The sequence below is a fragment of the Chionomys nivalis genome, chromosome 5 (assembly GCF_950005125.1).
Source record: "Chionomys nivalis chromosome 5, mChiNiv1.1, whole genome shotgun sequence".
Taxonomy (NCBI): Eukaryota; Metazoa; Chordata; class Mammalia; order Rodentia; family Cricetidae; genus Chionomys; species Chionomys nivalis.
The window spans coordinates 19,891,889-19,908,222 of NC_080090.1; the positions used below are offsets into that span (position 1 = coordinate 19,891,889).

The following is a 16,334-nucleotide window of genomic DNA, read 5'->3' on the forward strand; positions in this document are numbered from 1 at the left end:
AACACACATATACAAGATTGCTTGGTGTGTGTGCATTTATAAATATGTGTATAATGTGCACACAGGTGGGTTTTCACATACTGTGTGCACAGGTGTCAAGCCATAGAGCAACCTTAAGTGTTCCTCAGGAGCCATCCATCCTATGTTTAGAGACCTGGAACTCATCCATTTGGCTAGGCTGGGTGGGTGAGAAGTCTCAGAGATCACCTGATGCCTCAGTGCTGGGATTCTAGGCACGTATAGGTTCTGGGGATCAAACTCAGGTCTCCATCTTTGAATGTTCCAAGTTGTACACCATGTGACACCGGGGATACATTCAGCATAGTTGAGTGGCAAATGGCTGAGAAGGGCTAAAGAAGTACGAAGACCATCAAGTTGACAAAATGCCATCTGTCATCAGAACCAAATCAGATATGAGGACTGACTAACTGCAGACACCTTTTTGTTGTCCTGGACACTTTTCAGCCTCTCCCGTAATTCATGCCTTGATTAGTTCCTTCTCAGTATTTTAGAGAAAGATAACCCCATTGGTGAGGCTGTTTAGATGGCTTTCAAGGTGGGAAGACAACATAACAGAATGTCTGTCTGTATTAAAGATGGGTAAAGTGCTAGGCACCAAGCCCAGTGACCAAAGTTCAATTCCCTAAATAGACATGGTGGAAGAAGAAAATCAATTTCTGCAAGTTTTCCTCTGGTCTAACATACATCATATGTAGGTACATGCCCACAGACAGACAGACAGGCAGACAGGCAAAACACACACACACACATGCACACACGCACACATATTGTGACTGATCTGTCTCCAAAAGTTATATATCCCTTCACTTACTATGAACTTGAAGGCAGATAGGATCATGTTCTAATAATAAAAACAAGCAATTAAATGAATGGCAGTTATAAAGATAAAAAATATTGGTTTTGTGTTTGTTTATTTGCCTACTTCCAAACTATCTTTCTATATCTGACTCATGGACAATGGTGTTAGATTCTGCAATATATCTTTTTTCTTTGCAAGTTTTGTTGATAAGTTTTCATGATGAAAGAGGAAAAGGTAGGCTGGAGGAGCATGGAGAGTGCTGGAGGAGCTAGCCTCCCTTAGGCTGCTCATCTTCACAGTCAGACATTGGTGATCCCAGTGTCTAGTGTGTTCCCAGTCCTTCCATCCAGCATCACCGCATCCCTCCGAAGTGTCTGTGTAGTTCTTTAGGAGATCCTTCTGTTTATGTGTTGTTTAATTGGTTGAATAAAGAACCTGCCTTGGCATTTTGATAGGGCAGAAGATAGGTAGGCATGGAGAAGACAGAAAGAACTGAATTCTGGGAGGAAGAAAGCAAGTCAGAGAGAGATGCCATGGAGCTTCTGCCTGAGACAGACGCTGGTTAGAATCTTGCTGGTAAGCCACAGTCATGAGGCAATACACAGATTTAATAGAAATGGGTTAAATCAAAACATAAGTTAGCCAATAAGAAGTTAGAAATAACAGGCCAGGCAGTGTTTAAATGAATACAGTTTCTGTGTGATTATTTCAGGTGTAAGCTAGCTGGGTGACCTGGACAGCAAAAGGGGCCCCACTCCTTGTAACAGTATAGCCAGGCAGAGACTGTCAGCCAGATTATCAAACTCAGCTCTCAGAATCTCAGTCTCAGCCATGAGGTGATAATGTCCTGATGCTTCCATTCCCATCTCCCCCGGGTCTGTTCCCCCAAGCCCTTAGGACAGCATTTGCAGCAGAAGTATCCTCTCTCTGAGGCTTAGGTCCAGCCCCATGGGGCATTCCTGCTAAAGGTGTCTGTTCTACACTAACTTCAACGTCTCCTATTTCCCAAGTTCCATGGATGATGGCAGCTTCCTATATTATTTGGTCATTTTTGGTACTGTTTTGACCTTTCAATATGTGTTAACTTCTCTATATTAAATTACTTCTACTAAAGTAGTATGGTTTTGGTTTTCCTTAGTTTACTCCGAAATAGTAAAAGCAATAACCAAAATAATGGATTATGTTTCTGTAAAATGCCAACAGCTTTCTGACATTAGCAGTTAATTTTATTTTTACTATTTCCTTCTAAATAATATATGTTTGAACTGTTTAACCAAAAAAGTGCTTCTCTTTCATATTAATCTCTTACCTCCAAGAAAAGTATTATATTCTTCTTCTTTAATATAGTTTATTCTTTTAATTAAATTTCTTATGTTCCTTAGCTATGTTTACTTTTGAATTTGGCAAGTTATATAATTTCTTCATAAAGAACAGAAAAGACTGAACGATCACACAGTTTAAATTAGTGGAGCCCATATTACTCAGTTTCAACTTTAAATCAAACATTCCTGGATGGTTGCCCAGTTTCCTTTCTTCTCAAATAAGATTATTAACCCTGTCATACACATAAAGGAACACATATAACATGCACATAAAATATTAGGAATAATTAAATGAATATCCATATATTCAATTTACAAGTGAAGAAATAGAACATAACCAATATTTTGAAAGAGGCCAGTGTACGCCTTAATGACCCACTCCTTAGGCTCAGTGAATTCTGTTGCTTATTCCCCTCTTCTGCCTCTTCACCCTAAAGAATTAATTGTTGCTTATATTGTTGAACTTACAAGCTCAAATAAGTGGGCTTGTTTTTATTTTTCTTATGCCTTGAATTTTTCTTAAGATTGATAAATGGCTTATGTGTTAGTAATATAACAAACACAGTTCAGTAAGCTTCCTTAGTCAGTAGAATGTTCTTTGAAAGAAAATGCCAGATTTGGTTAGCTGCTATCTTTTTGAAAGGCACTCATGGGACTTTGTTGCTCTGTTGTGATATCAATAATGTTTGTTCATGTCCAGCAGAATCTATCTGTGAGCCAGGTTGCTGGCACAGAGACTTATGGAGATTTTGACATAGTTTCACCATAGATTGCATTACCTGACAAAGACACTGGGTCACAAGGCATCATTTGGAGCAACTGTATCAAAAAGGAGCTACAGATATCCAGAAGAAATCAAGATTGCTGAACAAAAGGCATTTCACGGAGCTAGGAAGCCTGATTCTCATCCTGAGGGGCAGACATGGGAATCTTCAGGTAAGAAGAAAGACCTAACTCAATGGATGTCTTCACAGGAGTTCTAAGATAAGGCTCGGGTGTTTCCCTAAGATGTAGAAGCCCTAACACATTGTCCCTCAGTTTCCTCAGAAATAAAAATGAAGACAGTATGTGGAAACAAGAGGGCCAGATGGTAAATGAGCAACTTTGTGGAGACGGCACATTTGTCATTAACAAATAATCATACTATTAATTCAATTTTATCTCATGAATAGCAAATGCTACTGAATGTTTACCACAGAGTATTATAATGGCTTATTTATATGCTTAACCATTTTTCTATATCTGATTAAAACAACTGCCTCTAAAAATGTGCAGACAGACTGTTTGAAACTTCTTAAAGCATTCCCTAAGTTTGATTATGAAAAATTAATCATTTTAGTGGTTGGAGCAATGAATAAGCAGTTAAGTACATGGGCCGATTTTCCAGAGGACCCAGGCTTGATTTCCAGCACCCACATGGTAACTAACCACCCCATGTAACTCCAGCTCTAGAGGATCTGATACCCTCTTCTGCTCTCCATGAGCACTGGGCATTTATGTGGTACACAGACACACATTCAGGCAAAACATCCACCCACATATAATAAAAAATAAATAAATCTAAATGTAAAGCAAATTAAACAATAGTTTTAAAGGACTACACAGATCAAGGTAGATACTATTTTTAAGTACTATAACTTCATATAAAATAACCTCCAATTTGACCTCAATTTAATTATATGAATATACGTCTATGCATAACCAAACCACACCTAATAGAAAGAAGCAACTTCATGCATCGTTGATACATAAAACTATATTGCTGACGGTACTTTATTTCTCAAAAGTTGAAAATAAATTTTGATTCATAAAATTTCCTTCCTTGTGCCCAAATCATCTCCACTATGAAAGCAATCAGATTTTGAAAAGTAAAAGATATTTTTTTAATTCTCAGATCTTGACACCACTTAGAACTAACCTGATTTGTCCAAACAACAGCAGCAACAACAACAAACGGTGAAAGTGTTTCATGAACTTGTTTCCTTGTGAGCTCAGAGGCACGTCATGCTTGTGCCCCTAACACAGTACCAAGCCTGTGTTTCTCAGAATGTGTTAGATGTGCTCCCCTAGCCAAAGAGCCCACCACACATTCTGTGGAAAAAAAAACAATGGGTGCTCTTTGGTAAAATAACCCGAAGAACTAGTGCGCATCCCTCCACTGTACAATACTGCCAATTCCTCTCACAATTAAACTCAATGCTGCAGTTTCTGTATTTATTTGCTCATGAACCCCTCTGTTATGGTTTGGATGTGGCATGGCCACCCAGAGATGCATGTATGGGAGGCTTGGTTTCCAGCCACCAATGTCTTGAGGGCATTGTCCTCAACAGTCTTTTCAGGTATTGATGAGCTCATGGCTGAATGGGCTACTGACAGGTTGAAAGTCTTTGAAGGAAGTGGGTTATGGAGTGTGTACCTTGTCCACAGAATCATCTTCCATCTTCTGTGCTTCTGACTGCCATGAACTAAGGAGTTCTTGGGAAGCTCATACACTTCCCATTCTATGACACTGAATTGATACAGCCCACAAAGAAGGAAGTTGCTAGGAAAATGTTATACTTGCTGACCAATGGTACCGGTCTTGGAATACATTCATCTTTCCTTTCTGTAAACCACAAGCCTTCATGGCTTCATGTACATTTAATACCAGTGGGTTCTAAAGAGGATCTGTATGTTCATGTATCATGTTTTCAGTTATGTGTGTAAGTACATGTGTGAACATTTCTGTGTATGTGAAGGTATATATATGTGGGAACTGTACATCTGTGTACATGTATGTACATGTTTATGTGTGTATATGAATGTTTGCATATATGTGCATCTGAGTGCTAACAGGCAAGTGACTATGGGCTTGTTTGTGTAACTTCATATTTACTAATAACATCATTCCCCTTATTAATCATCTATAAATGATGAAATCCTTATTTTCGAGAATGGAGTGCTGATGGATATATGAAGGTTTCGCAATCTCTCCAGAAACGCCCCTGGCATCACACCACTGTGTATGTAAAGTCTAACTAAACAAAGACATAATTTTTTAATTGTCACAAACTCTATTAATAGGAATTCTTTTGTAATGCTTTAAGAATTAATTAGTTTTCAACCATCTTTTAAAAACATATTTTTTGGAAAGTTTGTACGTGTATGCACTATATCTTGAACATATCCAACCATCACCATCCGCGACTTGGAATTCTTCCCAGAAACCCTCATCATATCTCCCTTCCAACAACTTAAATATATGTTGCCATAACTTCCCACAAGAACAAAACAGTTCTCACATAATTGTTAAACTCAGATAAGGCAACGCTACCATTCTTATCCTTAATCAATAGGTACCTACACATATCATTAGAATGGACACAGATAAGGGACGGAACTGAAGCTCTTCTAACAGCAGTTACTGTGTTTTGGGAAACTGACCGCATCTCACTAACACCAATGTGTACCGTGTGAATATATAAGAACTTTAAAAAAATGCGATATTTATTGAAATCCATTTAAATTCATCGGTGTCCAGACATAACAGCCATAAATCTGGTGACAGATCAGGCCCACCTCAGGTAAAACATTTTATATTTTGGGACTGGGTCTCTTTTTTTTTTTTTTTTTTTTTTTATTCTTTTTTACTTAAAATTTCCAACTGCTCTCTGTTTCCCATTTCCCTCCCCCTCCTCCCACATATTGCCCCCTTCCCCGCTCCCCTCCCCCTATCCCCACTCCACTTCTCCTCCCCCTAGTCCACTCCCCCTCCCTCTCGATACTGAAGAGCGGGACTGGGTCTCTTAAAAGTAAATCTTTTTTTGGTTTAATTCTGTGCAGAAGTGACTAAATCTTTATATCATTTAGTAACACAATATCAAATGAAAATGCCATGTCACCTTATCTTCTCTTTGTCTAAACAATATAACTCAAAAAGAGGCTGAAATAGATTCCCAACACTGTAACAACAATAAATGGCACAAAAAGGAAGGAAGAAGTAAATTTTGGAAGACTATTTTCTTGCATGTAAATGTTATTGATTAAAGAAATTTGAGGAAATTCAGATAATCACTAATCAAAACTACATGATGTTAGGCTTTGTTGCTCAGTATACAACAGTAAACACATGTGTCGTTTAACCTTGTGTGCACAGAACACGCTTTGTTTTCACAAGTGTTCACGAGTCACAGAATTTTGGGCAAGTATATCAAAGGAGAACAGGCCGGAACTATTAATCTTTCAGCAACGACAGGATTTGTGTCCAACCATGATATGGCGGCTATCCAAAGGTTCTTGGCTACAAAATGTGAACTTGTTCCCAGGAATGGACTGTGAGTCAAATGGCAGATATGATTGGATAACTGAATTTCCAATGCCCAACTTTCTGAAGCGACGAAAAACAAAAATATGGGCATATTGTTCTTTTGTTGTACATAAAGAGATAAAAAAACACTAAGTGAAGTTTCTGCCTAACTTATTTTAAAAATCCTTAAAAGTTTATCATCTATCATTATGATTATATATTTTAAAAAATGTAAGTTCAGGGTCATATGTTACCTTTCAAGTCTTTCTTTAGTTTTCTGAGATCTTTCTGGAAGTCTTCAAATTTCATCTGTGAGGCCTGGAACAGCTCCTGGGGCTCTGCCAGAGGGAAGACACACTGTTCCTTGCCAGCATCCTAATTAGCAAACACAATTTAAAACAAATCAGTGTGAAAAAGAGACAACAGGAATGGCAGCAACCCCAACAAGACAACTGGAAAAACACAACGGAATCATCCTATAGAGAGGAGGCATGCGCCACTGGGATGGCTCAATGAGCCAGAGTGCTTACTTTGCATCCTCTAGGACCTGAGTTCAAATCCACGGCACCCATAGAAAGAGCCAATCATGGCTACGTGAGCCTATAACCTCAGCATGGTGGGGGAGATGGCAGAAATAAGATGATCCGAAACCTCGGACTAGACAGCAAATCAGCCTAGCTGAAATGACAAGCTTCCTGGCTACTGAGGGACTGCATCCAGGAAACAAGATGGAGAGTGCAGAGGGAGGGGCCCCAAGTCTTGCTCCAGCCTCTGCATCTGCAAGTTTGCACAAACACAACATCACACTCATATCATGCACCGTGCATACACACACATGCAAGGAAAAGAAAATCAAAATAGAGCTGTATGCAAAATCGGTCTTACCTCATCAAAATTTCGAAGATAATATGAGACAATATACGACAAAAGGCTTCTGCTGTTGTCCTAGGCAGAAAGATCAAAGTAAGTAACACATCCTTAACAATTATCAAGTATTATTAAGTTTACAGAGTGAAGTAAATTACATGGAGTACCCATATAAACTTGGGAATATTCTGAGTGGTTTTATATTCTACACGGCCTTGATCATTGTATCTAAAGGGCTGGATGGCAGATTTGTTTCTTCCAGTGTAAGTGCCAAGAGGAAGCTTCCCTGTTTAAGAGAGGAACTGAAACGTAAATAGTTAGCTGTTTTTATTTCCCTCCATCAGAAATTTAACTCAATGTTTATGTTTTATTTAATGCATTTATTTTGAATTTGATTAGTGCTTTTGTTCTTTTAAATGTTGCGTATGTGTTTTGCCTGCATGTATGTGTGTGCACCATGTGTGTTCCGTGCCTGTGGAAACCAGAAAAGGGCACTGGATTCCCAGGAACAGGAGTTACAGGTGGTTGTGAGCCTTCCTGTAAAGGCTGGGAATAGAACTTGACTCCTCTAAGAAACAGCATGAGGTCTTAGTTGAGGAGTAATCTCTCCAGCCCAGCACTTAGGTTTTCAAATATCATCATAATTAGATAATTGCTTGTAATCCCATATAAAGGATCTAGCCAGTGTTGCCATAATAAATAATTTTTGGATCTGACAGAAATTCCTTAGTGCTTAGACCAGAGAAATGGAAAAGTATTTCAGGTAAGTGGAAACTTCTCAAATGCAATGCACATTACAATTTGTTATATTAACAACTGAGATTGATGAATAAACACTTATGCTATTAAGATAATGTACATATCAATTGAAAATGTAAAATTATTTTATATCCAATAATATTTGAAGCTTCCAAAAACCAATATTTTGCTCCCTTTCTGACACATCTAGAAGTATTAATTTTTAATTAAGTGTTTTGTCATGCTCCAATTAATAAACAGATAACTTAAGTTAGAGAAAACCTAGTGCACAATATAAATTCTCTGATATGTTCCTTCTGTTAAATTACAAGAGATTTGACCTAATTTGGTCCCTACACATTGGTGATAAAGTTGGTCCAGAACGGCCTCCTTTACACAGTGAATTGCAACCCAGTTTGATGCTACTCTAAAAGTACACACTGATAGCCAAGCCACTGAGACTTGGCTAATTACAACAGAGAGTCTTTCAAACCATGTCCAGGTAAGACAAATGTCAACTGCTTTGATTTGGGCTCTCTCTCTCTCTCCCTCTCTCCCTCCCCCTCCCCTCTCTCCCTCTCTCTCTCTCGAATCTGGTTGTAAATATATAACCTGTGCTCATTTGGATGAGGACAGGGCACTCGGAACCATCTTTGGTCTGTAATATTACCTGCCCCTAGGGTTTTCTCTTGTGCAAATAAATCTTGTTAAATTTAACTGTCCTTGGGGCTTCTGTTACTAGATCTAGGCATGAGTTTTTCTGTATTTACGAAAAGAATAACGCCACCCAGTAATACGGGGTATTGTAATATGGCCATTGACGATTTCCCCATCAGTAGGATTTGCTTGTGGCTCAGACAACTTGAGGTCTATTCTTAGTCCTATATTGTCATTTTATGAAACAGACACACATGAGTCAGTAAAACATCTTTTAAAGGCTTGCTAATGAAAGGACATTCTGGTTGATCTGAAACTGTAGTGTCTTCTATAAATATTAGTGAGGAGTAAATACATTTACATTAGCACCCTAAAGAAAATTCCAATTCAAAATATCTTGCATAGATATTATGAGAGAACAATGGAAGCCTAATTATTAAATATTTTGCTTCTTGTCCCAGTATTTTTAATTTTAAGTTATTTTGTGATTACTGAAACTAAAAAATACAATTTAATAGAGGGAGGAAGAGATATGAAGCAAGATAGAAAACACAATCCATCTTCATAAGTAATTTTAAATAATTTTGTTTATCAGAATATATTTTAGATCAATTTTTATAAGCTTAACATTATATTGCCCTTTTCATACTCAAATGTTATTTGCAAAAGTTGTCTCAGCAAACATCCATTTGGAAAACAGATCTGTTTTTAGCACATATGATTTATTATGCCTATAAATCAGAAGTTTGCTTCTATGAAATGTTTATAATATAAATACAATAGCACTTGAATGCACATGTTTATTTGAGCACACATGAAAGGCATAAAAATTAACTGATGTGCGTGTACAAGAGAAAGCTAGCTGAGACTATAATCCTATCACTAGGGAAGCTGAGGCGGGACTGCCTAGAGTTTGAGGTCAGTCTATACTACTGAGACCTTGACTCAAAACCAAACAAACAACAAACAAATAATCTCAAACTGGACTAGCAAAAAGACTTTTATTCAGTTTCAGAAGTGCAGTGTCTGGCATAGCAGTTCCTGAGAAAAATGATGCTGAATTATTTGTGCATATGTGGAGAAACAATAAACAGTCAAGAGTCCTGACTGATTAGACACCAGAAGAAGCAACTCTCTCATAAGGACAATGACTGCATGCTGCATCTCTTTAACAAGGATGATACTGCATGCTGCATCTCTCACACAAGGACAATGACTGCATGCTGCATCTCTCTCACGAGGACAATGACTGCATGCTGCATCTCTCTCACGAGGACAATGACTGCATGCTGCATCTCTCTCACGAGGACAATGACTGCATGCTGCATCTCTCTCACGAGGACAATGACTGCATGCTGCATCTCTCTCACGAGGACAATGACTGCATGCTGCATCTCTCTCACGAGGACAATGACTGCATGCTACATCTCTCTCACATGGATGATGACTGCATGCTGCATGTCTCTCATGAGGACAATGACTGCATGTTGCATCTCTCTCATAAGGATGATAACTGTATGCTGCATGTCTCTCAGGAGGATGACTGCATGATGCATCTCTCTTGCAAGGATGATGAGTGCATGCTGCACCTTGCTTATGAGGACAATGGCCTCATGTTGCATTTCTCCCCTGAAGACAATGACTGTATGCTGCATCTCTCTCATAAAGATGAAGATTGCATGTTAAAACTCATGAGGGTAATAACTGAATGCTGCTTCTCTCTCACGAGGATGACTGCATTTTCTCCAGATGACAACTTCACTTGTACAATCACTTATTCAAACTCAGTACTTAAAGATCCTCTCATATTTCCTCCCACCCTTGTGTTCTTTCTGTGCAGATATTCTCGTGGAGGGAAGCACAACTCTTACTTTCTAGGTTCACCATTTCAGACTTTCATCTGTGATTGCTATGCCTGACTTTACCCTTCCATTTCCACCCCCAAAAGTCTCCTCAGTATTTATTCTAAACAACAGCAGTGAAACCACTGCAGGGAAGTAGGGTTAAAAATAACTAGGTCAGTCAGGTGGTAGTGATGCACGTGTTTAATCCCAGCATGTGGAAGGGAGAAGCAAGTGGAATTCTTGAGGCCAGCCTGAACTACAGAGCTAGTTCCAGGACAGCCAAGACTGCACAGAGAAACCCTATAGAAAAAAAAAGACAAAATAAAACAAAACAAAACAAAATAACAACAATAGAAAGAGAACAAAAAAACAAACAACAACAAAAACACAAAAAACAAAAAACCTAAGTCTACAATCAGACTTAGACACTGTCATACATGCCAGTAGAAGGAACAGTGTACAGGAAAGTGGGATCATCTTTTATACTTTATTTATGAACTACTTTCATTCATGCTTGTTTTATTTTTCTATACTGCCTAGAGAAGAAAAGACAGAGTCTCAAATTCACTAACCATGATTAGTCCTCAGCTTCAAACCAAACACACCAAAACAAACTTAGCAGGCTTGATAAAAGAAGAAATACTTAGTTTTAGTAAAAAAATAAATATAATTACTCATTACACAGAGGATTCACAATTCTGGTAGGAAAATTATCACTCCTTTAAACAACAGATACCCTGATGATCAACTTCTACCTAGTGTAGAATATAACAGAACTTTTTCCAGAAATAGAGGGTCACACCTATGGATATAGACGTCAAGGTCATTCTTACTAACATAGCAAGTCTGAGGTTATTCTGGACTATATAAAATACTACTTCAAAAGTTGCATAAATATATGTTCATGTGTTGTGTGCATGCATGTGTGATTGAAACTTTTGACCTCAGAACAGAAAGGGATACTTATATCTTGCTTAAACCCAAGCCTATTTAAAAATAAAATGTCCTCAATTTGGTGTAACCATTAACACAAAATACTTACGCTGCTTTTGACATCCTTTAGCTTTGGCAGAATGTCTAGTCCAAAACCATCTGCCTGTCCTCGTGTCTTGTTTCCAGCATTCATGTAGTTCCCAAAGGCTAGAACCAAACCCAGGACTTGCATGACCCCTGGTCCATTTTTTAATGTCTGTAAAACAGGATGGCAAAGATTTTTCTCTTACATGCCATTTTATTTAAATCATCTAAAATCAATATCAAGCTAATTATATTATACTCATAGTTTTGAGTGACAGTCCAACCATTCTCTTCCAGATTATTTTGTATACTTTAAAAACAGTGTCTCAAAGTTAGCTTTGCAACGGCATGCAACCAACAAGCATGAGTGTGAAAGCCAAGAGATGCCATTCTATCCCACATACAATGAGAATTTCCAGAAAACAACATCGTCTCTATCATTCTTAACTGTCTCAATGTCTGGAACAACACAGATTTCTGGTACAAACTGGAGAATCCCAAAAAGCAGTTATAAAAATTGAATTCCAGAGTTAGGTTTGTTACCCATAAGTTCATGCTCTCCGCACCCAGACCTGTCTGTCTTCAGGTTTTTGTGCCACTTTTTCTGCAGATGTTCCTGGTAATATCTTTCTGTTCTGGGAGATGATTTACCCAAATAAGAAGAAACACTTCTGTTTAATTTTGATAAACTGCTTTAAATGCTAATTTTGGTCCCCCCAGTCCAAAATGTATTTGTTGTATTCAGAAGAGTATTTATATTCCAGAGAGTCAAATGACTATTCCATAAAATCATTTGGGCACAATAAATATTAACACTTTACTGAGGGGCCATTTCAAACAAACAACCCAAAAAGAAATAAAGAGCATGCCTGCAAACCTCTTCCATTAGGAAGTGTGATATCTGAGCGAAAATGGGGCTTTGGTTTCATTAAAACCATTGATATCTGAGATTTCAGGAGACTGATACAAAATGGCCAGGATCTCAGTGTGGTCCTACTGCCCTGTGAATATGTCTAAACACATACTTTATTATGGAAGCCTAGTCTCCAAATATTCTTTCACGTGGGATTACTATCCTTTGAACTTACAAATACTTCAAGTAAACAAGAATCACAAAAATAAATAAGAACATGACTGAACACAATTAAATATTAGAAATTGTGTTCAGTTTTCTGGTTCAGAACCCACCTCACACAGTTTCTGTAGCAATTCCAGTTTACGACGAATTGAACAAATGCTCTCTGAAAACGTTGACTGGAACAAGATGCAGAAGACTCGCTCTGAGAAGTTGGGGATTAGAGACAGCTCATACAGAAACCTAGAAAGATAAAAGCATGGAGGGAGAGAAAGCTTAAGCTACCCTAACAGTGGCACTTCCTTTATAACAAACATGCACTCAGGAACCATTACTCCCCATTGCTGAGAAGCCGATCTTTGCCCTCCCAGATCCCTGGACAGGACACACTTACTGTTCAGGTTTGTCAAGAGACTTGGCATTTTCCTTGTCCTTGGAGGATCGACTGTGCTTTTCAATTTTTTCCAGTTCATCTGACTGTGCTCTCTAGAAAAACAAAGCAAGTGTCTTTTTTAAAAGGAAAATCTCTTCAAGGGTTTCCTTTAGATAATGATGATCGCAATACAGTAAAATTGTCTATATTTTAATTTCTTAGCATCTGTTTGTATTAAAACTTGGCAATTTGTGAGGCATTTTAAAGTGTAGATATGCATAATAAAATGCAGATCATGCCTAAATTCCCCACATAATGCTATTGACTATTAGTGATCTGAAAGATATTATTAAAACATAAAATAGTATTTTTCATTAATTTGTCTATTTATATTACATTCTAGAAGGCCATAATTTTGTTTTAACTTAATAGTTCTCATTCAAATCTCAAACAAGTTAAATTTGGAAGTAATTTGATGTTAAATGTCTTAAAAAATAACTATTGCAGGGATGGTGCATTGCTTTTGTTGAACTTGGAGAAAAGAAAAGTGTAATTAAGCTATTAGAACATGGAACGAAAATGAAAGGCTTTCATGCTTTTGTTGAACATGATTTTTGATAGGAAAATAGCTCCAGCCATATTTTGCTTTTGTCTCCTTCTACTCTTTATAATTGTAAGCTACAGATTTGTCATTCTGTTTCCTCACGCTCAGAGAGAATCATCTTCATTTTTAATACAAGTGAAGGGCTTAGAAATTCCATGAATGCACACTTATTTCTTCTTACAATGATTGATATCAGTTTTATTTGTATCCAGACATAATTTTACACCTCACAAAGATGTGTCCAATGAGCTCATACTGTATCTTCCATATAACTGCTTGTAACTCCAACTCCAGGGGCATCTTACACTTTAGCCTCTGTAGGCCTTTGCATTCACATGTGCATGCATGCATGCTCATACATACATGCTTATATACACACTTACACCTACTTAAAAATGAGTCTCAAAAATCACTTATTACTCAATTATGTAAAGAATCAGTCTCACAACTATCATCATAATGTCTCTTGAAGTAATATTATAAAATGTCCTTTAAAAAAGATAGTATCCATTTTATTGGCCTGAGAGACCAAAATAATATAAGAATATTAAGCCTGTAAATACTGACAAAGCAAAGACTATGAGTAGATAAACTTAGATATAGTCGTCTAGTTCTCATTATCTCTTCATTAAAAAAATGTATGAAAGCTATCTGCTATTTATTAGCCCAGATTCATTCTATATCTTAAACCACACGAGAAAGAAAAAAGCTCAACTAGCTAAAACATATAACTATATATGCTGCTTTGATGCTGTGTCTGGAACAAAATGCTGTTGTTCATACATCTTGGCAGAGGACTTACCTAAATGCCTCTGTGTGTGTGTGTGTGTGTGTGTGTGTGCGTGCGCACACGCACGACTATGAAACACTCAATCACACTATGAAACACATCAAGCTATTCAAGTTCCCCTAAGTCTTTAAATCAATGCCTTCCAGGCAAATGGCTGTCTGGCGGTGTCACAATCACTTCCTAAACCAGGGGTTACTGGGAATTACTAAATGTAAGATCCTTCATGTACTATATTATATGCAAAGGGGCTTCTTAAACTTTTATCTCTATCTCCATTTTGCCCAAGAAAATTTTTTTTGTGAGTCTGAGTGTACAGATATGTAAAAAAGATACAAAATTAATTTGGTGGTAATAAATCATGAAGACATTTTAAAACACCTTTGATATCTATATACACATTTACCACTTTACTAAACATAAAAGTGCATTTCCATGTAGCGAGATGGATGTGCTTGTTTTGTTTTATATAGGAAATGAAATGCTGTATGAGCATTTGTGCAGTCGGATGTGGGGCAACTTATGTGTTTTTCAGAGCTGACTGACAATTTTTAAACCTTAATGCAGAAAATACCAATTCACATGAATGCTTGGTGCAAAATGGCAAAAATGTGCAGCAAAGCCATTTCAAATTTTGCCAGAAATTCTTCCCTAATCAAGTCAAAATTCATTTTATGTGTTTTTAAGAAACTGAAGTCAGCAATTCAATCATTCTTTTGTTTCTGTTTTTTAATGTAATTTCTTTATTGATTCTTTGGGGTTTTTACATCACACACCCCAATTCCACTCATTTCCCTTTTACCCTTTCAGTATCCTCCACCAAGACAAACAAACAAACAAACAAACAAACAAACAAACGATCATTTTGCTCCTCCATCTTTTCCAACTCTCCAACTCTTCTTCATTCTTCTTAGTGGCATTGGGACCATGTTGTATCACATAGTATAGCCTTTTGCCCTCTCTGTTTTGCTTGCAAATCTTTATTCTAACGAGATATTGCTCTTGGTCAAGGCCTCTGTTTTCTAGTACACCATCATCACTGGACCCTCTTCAAAACTCCTCTTGGATATCCTGCGGTTGCTCCAACCCATGGAGATCAAAGGGGTATCTTCTGCAGGACCAGATCCTTCACATGTTCCAGTGGGTCATACATAAGGTAGATATTAGGACGGGCCAACCCAAGGCCCTAGATGTTAACCTGAGTGGTAGTTGAGATGGTCAGCCTGGGTACCCCCCCCCCAGCTCTTAGGTAAGGGGTAGAGAGAGCTCTCCTACACTCAGGCCATGAGGGTCAGCTCTACCAAGCTCCTGGAGGGTGATGAGGCCATTTCTCCTGAGTGCAGAGGGTCAGGCGTCCCATGCCCAGGTCATTAAGGCCAGTTTTCCTATGAGGGTCAGGGCCAGCTCTCTTGCTGCATTGACAGGCAACGGGCAGGGACAGCTTTCTTAGGACCAGTGAAAGGCAGAGCCAGCTCAGCTTGGCCCTCACATTTCATCATGCATGGTTCTTGTGACCCTGTGTGGTAACATGGGCTACAGACATCAACAGAGACTCCAGCTGCAGCAGGACCATGGACACAGACAGAGCCCTTGGCAGCAGTTGTGTTTAGAAGTCACCGAGGTCCCTGTGGCAACTCGGGCCATCCACATCAGTGCAGCCCCAATGACAGCATGGCTCTCAGACACCAACATGGCCACAGGTTTACAGCTAGACCCTGAGCATTCATGTGACCTTTGGTGACAACACAGACCATGGACTTTAACACAGACCCAGGCTGCAAACCAAGAATCAGACATGGCTCTCGGCAAGCATCCAGGCCTGGATGTCACCATGGCCAGGCCACTCAGATCTGCATAGCTCCTCAATCACTTTATAATCAAACATCCTAATACAATGAATACAAAGATAGAATGGCTTGATGCATATTGAGGAAGGCGAGTAGGA

At 38.3% G+C, this 16,334-nt stretch overlaps 1 protein-coding gene across 1 annotated transcript in view; it reads right to left on the minus strand.

Moving 5' to 3' along the window:
* Nucleotides 1-16,334, minus strand: part of Fmn2 (formin 2) — a 310,252-nt gene that overhangs the window by 118,456 nt on the left and 175,462 nt on the right. Inside the window, exons 9-13 of the mRNA XM_057769091.1 lie at nt 13,020-13,111; nt 12,739-12,868; nt 11,576-11,722; nt 7,313-7,372; nt 6,682-6,802 (exon numbers count right to left, since the gene is read on the minus strand). Coding sequence (XP_057625074.1) covers nt 6,682-6,802; nt 7,313-7,372; nt 11,576-11,722; nt 12,739-12,868; nt 13,020-13,111 — 550 coding nt within the window. The remainder of the gene's footprint in view (nt 1-6,681; nt 6,803-7,312; nt 7,373-11,575; nt 11,723-12,738; nt 12,869-13,019; nt 13,112-16,334) is intronic.